This window comes from Oncorhynchus mykiss, chromosome 29, assembly GCF_057628025.1.
Source record: "Oncorhynchus mykiss isolate SJ-2025 chromosome 29, ASM5762802v1, whole genome shotgun sequence".
NCBI classification, from domain to species: domain Eukaryota; kingdom Metazoa; phylum Chordata; class Actinopteri; order Salmoniformes; family Salmonidae; genus Oncorhynchus; species Oncorhynchus mykiss.
The window spans coordinates 23590024-23599485 of NC_143050.1; the positions used below are offsets into that span (position 1 = coordinate 23590024).

Here is a 9462-nt window from a genome sequence, read left to right on the forward strand (position 1 = left end):
TAATTTGGGGAGGACGGGCTCATACTAATGGCCGGAACTGAATCCATGTGTTTGATACCATTCCATTTACTCTATTCCAGCCATTATTATGAGCCGTCCTCCCCTCAGCAGCCTCCTGTGATGGAAACACATCTGTCACACTTCCTCTACATCCCTTCAGTGCCACAAACACAAGAACATAAAGGTTAAGGTAAAAAACAAACCTTGTTCAATAGAGACATGATATGACACATAAGCCAATTTCATTGGAATGTATTTTTTAATTCATGTTGTAATATTATTATATTTAAAAAAAAATCTAATACAATTATGTAGAAAACTATGATAATTTGCATTATTTATTAAACATTTATAACTGAATGAAGTAGCCAATTATGGATATGGCAGTGTATTAGGAGGTGGTTAATCCCTCCAGGTCTGACATCAGAAATTGTCTTCTTCTTTCAGGGCCTGGGATGTTGGGATGCTGCAGGGCCTGCAAAAACATATATCAATTATATCAATTCAAGCAGATTAATTAAGTGGAGATCATTTGTGCTCTCCTATGTGCCAGCTGCTGCGATTAAGAAGATTGAGTTAGATCTATTTATGTTTAATTGAACACTATTTGAATTCAGATCTTATATGTGTGCAATTGTCAGTGGATTATTTTGTTTGAAATCATTTGTGATGATTGTGTATTTTATATTGCCCATCGTTACCTGTAGGGAAATGGATTGATCCAGCAACAGTGTTACCAGTCATTATGGGAGAAAAGACAAAGCCCCCATTCTGAGCTGAGATTGTGATGGGTTGGACAGCAGAAGATCCCCTCCCTGCACCTGCTTCCCCAACTTGGCCTGGACCTCCTGCTAGAGCTAGAGAGAGAGAGAGAGAGAGAGAGAGAGAGAGAGAGAGAGAGAGAGAGAGAGAGAGAGAGAGAGAGAGAGAGAGAGAGAGAGAGAGAGAGAGAGAGAGAGAGAGAGAGAGAGAGAGAGAGAGAGAGAGAGAGAGAGAGAGAGAGAGAGAGAGAGAGAGGAAATAGACAATAACATTTAACTGCATTTCTCCATCATAATGGCTTACATTGTTCTACCAGAACAGAAGTGCAGTTTGAGAATCAGATCCAATGGATAAGCCCTTCCTATCATAATGTACAGCTTTGAACCTGTTTTTAGACAGGGAATACATATATCTTCAAACCTGATGTATTACCTGTGTACTCATCATTTAACTCCATGGCAAGATTTACTTGTCTAATCTCCTTCAGAATCGCCAGTGTGATCTTCACAGCATCCTTTGCCGTGTACGTTTCCACCATTTTATCCACAGTGTCCTCCCTGTCAGCAAACTCCAACTCTGCCTTTGGGATAGAGCAGAGGCCATCCAACACATCACCCTTTATCAGGTGCCACTGAAAAGTCTTCAGATCAGATTTGCCCAGCTTCTTCAGAGTTTCCAGCAGCAGACCCGATTCTGAACGAGGCGCCATTGTAGGTCAATCACTAGACACAGAATATTAGAATAGGTGAGAAAAACGTGTAATTGTTCCTGTATTCCAGACAGTGTGGTATAAATAGTACTATTGTAACTACTCAGTGTTACACTGTACTTACTCTGTGGACCTTTGTAAAAGAGGGTTAAGGTTAAGGTTTGGGGCTGAGGTTAGGGTTAGGGTTAGGGTTAGGGTTAGGGTTACTCTTGTAAGTACATTGTAACTTATTGCAGAAAAGGAAATGATCAATGAATACAGACGGGGATACAGCATTTACAGTTTGAGACACTTATCAAGCAGAAAGAAAATCTGATTTGCTCTACAAATAATATATCTTACTGATTATGACCAACAACTAGAGAGACGGTATAGCATTTGTCTCTACAGATTACATTGTGGGTCAGGACATTGTGTAACTGCTCTATTTTTGGGCTGGCTATTCGAGCTCCAGTCCACAATGTTGTTTAGAATGTAAATGGGTGATTCTGCAACTTCGGGCACTTTGGCCCTGCAAGCATTCTGATATGAAAGCTTATTGAAACACCATTTTACCAGTATTATAATCGTCTTTGATTTGTCTAGAAATAATATCTGATAATGGCTGCAATTGTCCTATTCAGGGAATGTATATATTTTTATCATTTTTCTCAGACAGCCATAGACAAATATCATTTACATCACGTCATTAAACATCAATTTTAGTTGAAAATGAAATGTAATACAATTCATTTCTTATATGTTTGTACATTAACTTGTATTTGAATATTATTTTAAGTGATTTTTAAGGTTTTCCTATATTAATAAATCAACACGACGCCTGAATGTATAAACTTGCCTTTGTGACAGCAGAAAACATTCATTTATCATGAAAAATATTATATTTCCACCCAACCTTTTTGTGAGATTATGATAACAACCATATGATTCCCCTATCTAAAACAAACCAATCAATGTAAATTATACATAATATACTAATTAACCTAAAAAAAAATGGGCGGGGTGGAAATGACATCTATGTGAAATAAACACATGAAAATGTGTTTTTATTGCAAATATTTTGAACAACAACCATTGTTCAACATGTAATCAATTTAAGACAAAGTAAGATTCCAAAAGTAGCCAATGGGCAGAGATCAAGGAAGTAGGCCAGTGTTTTTGAGAGATGGGCGCAGATAGCAGAGGGGTCATAGAAGAGCTCAGTGAGCAAAGTGAAACTGTATCATTTGTGGTACATCCAACACAGGTGTGGAGGGTCAACTGTTTGTGACAATCACCAAAGTGTGCTGCCTGGATTTCACTGGTGTATTTACACAGATTGTTCTCTGCAAAGTAAATATGCACTATGATCTCCTCTTTCCGCAGAAACTCTTTTAATTCTCTCATTTTGGAGTATTGGTGTCAAATGTTGTAGACGTGTTTCCCCAACTTCTCTTTCAATCCTTTGGAGAAAACCTCCAGTAGAATCTGCAGTGTGACACACACCTTTTCTTATACTGACAAATATACAGTGAACTTCTCCATGTTTCCCTCTTTATTTTTCCTCTCTCGCCTCAAGTTTTCCCCCCACTCAAACCATCATGTCTGGTCACCAGCATCAGAGTCAGATATTTCAGCTATTTTGTTTGGCAAAGGGAACGCTCTGTACATTCACTCTTTCTTCAGGTCCTCACAGCACAAAGACTCAATAAGGTTCTCATTGCTCCTGCAGCTGATCACTTTGTGATACTGGAGTTTGTCCACCAGGAACTGGGGGTTGGCGTGGGTTTTGCAGAGACATGTGTCCCTATCCTGGACTGTTGGATTGACAACCCAAAAAGGACATTTTTTGCAGAATTAAAAGTATGACATTTTAATATCTGAATATTCCCTCTTAAACTTTTGATAATAAAGGTTCTGAATTGTCAAGGAGCTCTTCTGCTTTTTTTGTTATTGTGTCCTCTTTCCCTGTTGTTGCTCTGCTGTTGTCATCACGTTCATAGAGTCTAGTGATTTTCTCTTCTGTGGCTGTGCTAACTCTGTTCCACTGCTTTTTCCTGTGGAGTATTGAAGACTTGTTGGCCTGTTTTCATTTGCCCTCATTGCTTTTACCTGAAAATCCAAATACTCTGTTTGCGGCTTTGACCAGGCCATACTTTCTCAGGATGTTGCCTCAGCATTTTTGACGCCATTTGTTTGTCCTTGGCACTGAGCATTTTTTGATACTTTTGCTTTAACTCTGCAATGATGGCATTTTGAAAGAATAAAATCCTCGTCACGTTCTTCAGAGTTCCCTTCATTTGCTGTTTTGTCTTTGGGGAATCTTGTCTCTCTATTTTCTTCATCAGTTGATCATACCTTTTTTGTATTTCTCAGCTTTCCTTAAAGTTTTATCAAGTTTGACATTTGTCAAAGATCTCTGTATGTTTTTGAGCGACCTCTTCCAAATCTCTCATTCCTGTTGCAGATGATGAGGAAGGGGTATCAGGGCGTGCATCTGGGGCAGGTGAGTTAGGGGCAGGTATGTGGCCTCGTGTTCTGGCTGCAAGTCATCTGGTGGCTGAGGTGGTGTGTTGCCTGATAGGTAGATCTCCATTGCAACTGTTCTCTTTAAAGTCTGTTTTGGTTGCATTTCCATTGTCTTCTCTTGTTTCGTTGTTCTGGCTTTGTAAGCTCAGAGACAGATTTCACTTCTCCCTTCTCTTTTTTCTTCCAGTATCTCTCCCTGTCTTTTTGCAGATGTTCCTGGTATCGTATAGGATCATTTTTTTCATTTTCTTTCTGTCTGTGACCTCTGTGCTTATGTGACATCTTCTAAAAACAAAGAAAATACAACTTAAGTTTGCAACTTGTGCACGCACACCTTGGAGCATTAGAATATAGCATTAGAATATCATGGATTTTTGTCATTTCCACCACGTTCTTTCATTTCCAACACAGGTAACTTTGTGATAAAAATGACTGTAATGGAAATTATGTTTCTACAAGTTTTGAAGAAAAATGACAGGCTGCTTAGCATGCCTTGGCTAGTATTACAGCTAGCATATAGTTTACACAAAAAAACATAAAATATATACATTTATTTTCTATTCTACCACAAATTAAAGAAATTATAGCCTGTTTGGAAATTACTGACAAATAAAAATATTCTCTACACAAGCAATATTTACCAAGATTTTACTTCAGCTTCTGTCACGCCCTGGTCTTAGTATTTTGTGTTTTCTTTATTATTTTGGTCAGGCCAGGGTGTGACATGGGTTATTTATGTGGTGTGTTTTGTCTTGGGGTTTTGTAGGTTATGGGATTGTGGTATAGTAGAGTTGTCTAGGTAAGTCTATGGTTGCCTAGAGTGGTTCTCAATCAGAGGCAGGTGTTTATCGTTGTCTCTGATTGGGAACCATATTTAGGCAGCCATATTCTTTGAGTGTTTCGTGGGTGATTGTTCCTGTCTCTGTTTGCACCAGATAGGGCTGTTTAGGTTTTTCAAGTTACGTTTATTGTATTGTATCGTCTTTATTAAACATGTATGAAGATAACCATGCTGCATTTTGGTCCTCCTCTCCTTTGACGGAAGAAAACCGTAACAGAATCCCCCACCACAACAGGACCAAGCGGCGTGGTGACAGGCAGCGGCAGCAGGAGCAGCGAAATCCTGATTTCTGGACATGGGAGGAAATCTTGGATGGTAAAGGACCCTGGGCTCAGCCAGGAGAATATCGCCGCCCCAAAGAAGAGCTGGAGGCGGCAAAGGCGGAGAGGCGCTGGTATGAGGAGGCAGCACGGCGACGCGGATGGAAGCCCGAGAGTCAGCCCCAAAAATGTATTGGGGGGGAGGCACACAGGGAGTATGGCGACGCCAGGTAGGAGACCTGCGCCAACTTCCTGTGCTTACCAGGGGGCTAGAGAGACCGGGCAGGCACCATGTTATGCTGTGGAGCGCACGGTGTCTCCAGTGCGGGTGCATAGCCCGGTGCGGTACATACCAGCTCCTCGTATCGGCTGGGCTAGAGTGGGCATCGAGCCAAGTGCCATGAAGCCGGCTCTACGCATCTGGTCTCCAGTGCGTCTCCTTGGGCCGGCTTACATGGCACCAGCCTTGCGCAAGGTGTCCCCGGTTCGCCTGCATAGCCCAGTGCGGGCTATTCCACCTCGCCGATCTGGCAGGGCGACCGGGAGCATTCAACCAGGTAAGGTTGGGCAGGCTCGGTGCTCAAGAACTCCGGTGCGCCTGCACGGTCCAGTCTATCCAGTACCACCTCCACGCACCAGCCCTCCAGTGGCAGCTCCCCGCACCAGGCTTCCTGTGCATGTCCTCGGCCAAGTACCACCAGTGCCAGCACCATGCATCAGGCCTACAGTGCGCCTCGCCTGTCCAGCGCTGCCAGAGCCTTCCTCCTCTACAGCGCTGCCGGAGTCTCCCGCCTGTTCAGCGCTGCCGGAGTCTCCCGCCTGTTCAGCTCTGCCAGAGCCGCCAGTCAGCATGGAGCAGCCAGAGCCGCCAGTCAGCATGGAGCAGCCAGAGCCGCCAGTCAGCATGGAGCAGCCAGAGCCGCCAGTCAGCATGGAGCAGCCAGAGCCGCCAGTCAGCATGGAGCAGCCAGAGCCGCCAGTCAGCATGGAGCAGCCAGAGCTGCCAGTCAGCATGGAGCAGCCAGAGCCGCCAGTCAGCATGGAGCAGCCAGAGCCGCCAGTCAGCATGGAGCAGCCAGAGCCGCCAGTCAGCATGGAGCAGCCAGAGCCGCCAGTCAGCATGGAGCAGCCAGAGCCGCCAGTCAGCATGGAGCAGCCAGAGCCGCCAGTCAGCATGGAGCAGCCAGAGACGCCAGTCAGCATGGAGCAGCCAGAGACGCCAGTCTGCCAGGATCCGCCAGTCAGCCAGGATCTTCCAGAACCACCAGCCAGCCTGAGCTACCCCTCAGTCCCGAGCTACCTCTCAGTCCGGAGCTACCCCTCAGTCCCGAGCTACCCCTCAGTCCGGAGCTGCCCCTCAGTCCAGTGGGGCCCTTGATTAGGGTAACTAGGCCAAGGTTGGCGATGAGGGTCGCATATCTAAGGACGCGTATTAAGCGGACTAAGACTTTGTTGGAGTGGGATCCACGTCCCGCGCCGGAGCTGCCACCGTGGACAGAAGCCCACCCGGACCCTCCCCTATGGGTTTAGGTGTGCGGCCGGGAGTCCGCACCTTGGGGGGGTTCTGTCACGCCCTGGTCTTAGTATTTTGTGTTTTCTTATTTTGGTCAGGCCAGGGTGTGACATTTATGTGGTGTGTTTTGTCTTAGTAGAGTTGTTTAGGTAAGTATAGTAGAGTTGTCTAGGTACGTCTATGGTTGCCTAGAGTGGTTCTCAATCAGAGGCAGGTGTTTATCGTTGTCTCTGATTGGGAACCATATTTAGGCAGCCATATTCTTTGAGTTTCGTGGGTGATTTGTTCCTGTCTCTGTGTTTGTTTGCACCAGATAGGGCTGTTTAGGTTTTTCACGTTACGTTTATTGTTTTGTATTGTATCGTCTTTATTAAAGATGTATGAAGATAACCACGCTACATTTTGGTCCTCTCCTTCGACACAAGAAAACCTTAACAGCTTCTGCACATCACATCTGGAACAACAACTGTCTGCTGCAGCCACATGCTTCAGTGTCACAACATGTTTCCATGGTAACTAAATAACATTCTCTTGAAAAATGGATATTAATGAGGAATTTGCCTTCAGTGGTGGAAATGACACCACTACCAAAGGACAGGTATATTTTGTGTAAAAACAATACAAATGGCATACTCACAATGAATATTGATTTCATTTAATTGACTAATTCTCTAGTAGTAATTATTCATGTTTTCTCATAGAAAAACATACACTCTAAAAAGTTGGGGTTCAACAAGGGTTCTTGGCACTGAAAATGCCCCCCAAACAGTTCTTCCAAGAACCCCATAATAGGTGGGGTTTATCGAGGAACCTCCTTAGTTGGTGGGGGTTCTTCCAGGAACCTAACTGCCCAACTGAAACACTTGGATTTGAATTTGAAAGGACAGCAGGTAAGGCACTTAACTGAAATGTAAAGATCTCCTCAATTTAAGGTAAGATTTGTCCCTTATATGAACTCAATGTATATTGTTTTATGATGATACCATCTATCTTTTCATTTTTTTTTTTTTAAATGGACACAATTCAATGGATATCAACCAACAAAGAGATAAGAGACTATGTGGGCTATAAGAATATGTTGAAGGCTGGCTGTATTGGGTGCAGATGACTGAACTGCTCACTTTTGTGTCTGTGTCTGCAGGTATACAGACAGGGAGGCATACAAAGATATGGCAATTGGTATTGGTGTGTTTTACAGATCACATGTACCATCCTCCTCCCTTATCTCTTCAATGAATATCCCATAGGCCTCTACATTATCGACAAGGTATGTGTATGAAAGTTATGAATACTGTTGTGTGCATATTTTGTTAATCATCTGTATAATTAATATTTTTGGGATTCAGACTTCACCCTTCCTACACCTCTGCTCAATAAACAGGACACCTGTTAGATCACCATGCACTGCAAAATCATTCTGGCTATGGATACAGAGAACATCAACATCAACACGCCAGAGGATATACCCATTGGACTTGAGGCTCTGCTTGGAGTTTACGTATTGTTTTATATTCTGCTTTGCCACTAAAATCATAATAATCACTGAACTAAAATTGTGTGTTATTGTTGTTGTTGTTATGTGTCACGCCTGCTCCCGCTCGAGGGCACCAGCTGCAGCATTAATTGTCCTATGTCCTTATGTTACCCGGCGCTGACGCTGTTCCTGCCCTGTTCTTTGTCCGTTCCAAATTAAATGTTGACTCCCCGTACCTGCTTCTCATCTCCAGCGTCAGTTTTCACAGTTGTGTATTATTTTTATTATTATGATATAAGGACATAGAAGTGCCCGTAGTTGCAGAATCACCCAAATATACATGTAAGGTAGCCTGCAAACCAGGTCTGTTTATGCTTAGGTTCCACTCCTTGTACTCCGTGTCATATGCCAAACATGTGGCATTACAAGGAATGGCAAGCATTGAAATGATAGCCCAGACTGATTCCCAGGCTACATGTAAGGCAGGTATCTTACAATGACAGTTGAAGATAAACTTATTTGAATAGAGGGGCATACTGTAGGTGCTTTTTATTTAAAATTACGAACTGATTACTAATTACTAATCATGGCGCATGGTTTACGCGCAGGAAAAATAATTTTGCGTGATTATAGACCATTCATAACGAATTCATATCGCACTCTAAGCAACACCGAACAAACATTTTAAGAATATCCCAAACATTCGTTGACGTCCTCAGAATGTGTAGACAACCTTTATCTGTCTGAAATGGTAACTTAGTCTTCCCATCAAAAGTTACAAACTTGTCTATATCATACAGAATACTATTTTCACTTTCGCTTTATGATGCTTATCACCTATAGAAAACAGGCACGTGCAAATATGAGCTCTGCTTACCTTCCGAAGTGGGCTTTTGGGTCCCCAAAAATGTTTGTTTTACATATATAGAAAATTAATTGTTGTTCGGAACCCACTGTCTGCCGCAAATCGTCGTGACGTCGTCAAATCGCCACCCCGTCAGTTGGTTGCCTCTGTTAATTTGCGCTGCAGGCTACAGACCTCGGGCGCATCCTGTTGCGCCCCCCTTTTTTTCTTTTTCTTTTTTTTCCTTTTTTTTTTTATAATGTAGAATAGTCTGTTTACTTAGAAGTACACAAATAGACAATGATAACATATGCTAGGGGGAGCAACACATTCTCCCATAAAAAAAACAAAAGTAATCAAGAATATGAACTATTATAAAACTGTGAATATCTTTCCATAAAAGTGTATAAACATGTAGACATGTAGACAATGCCAAAATAAATGCACCTGTTGCGCCTTTTTCCCTCCGTGCACCCGATTAGACTGCGTCATCGGTCGAGTGTGTGTAGCTACTTATATATACTGAACAAAAAAAATATATACGGGACATG

The 9462-nt window shown here is 42.9% G+C and overlaps 1 protein-coding gene across 1 annotated transcript; it reads right to left on the bottom strand.

Moving 5' to 3' along the window:
• Positions 1 to 240: 240 nt before the first annotated feature.
• On the bottom strand, positions 241 to 9150 carry LOC110509862 (caspase b). Its single transcript, XM_036968150.2, has 4 exons — positions 8945 to 9150; positions 1195 to 1484; positions 702 to 857; positions 241 to 475 (listed from the first exon to the last, which is right to left on the bottom strand). Exons 2-4 carry the CDS (start codon positions 1469 to 1471, stop codon positions 444 to 446), a joined length of 465 nt encoding a protein of 154 aa, XP_036824045.1. The 5' UTR covers positions 1472 to 1484; positions 8945 to 9150; the 3' UTR covers positions 241 to 443.
• Positions 9151 to 9462: the final 312 nt, after the last annotated feature.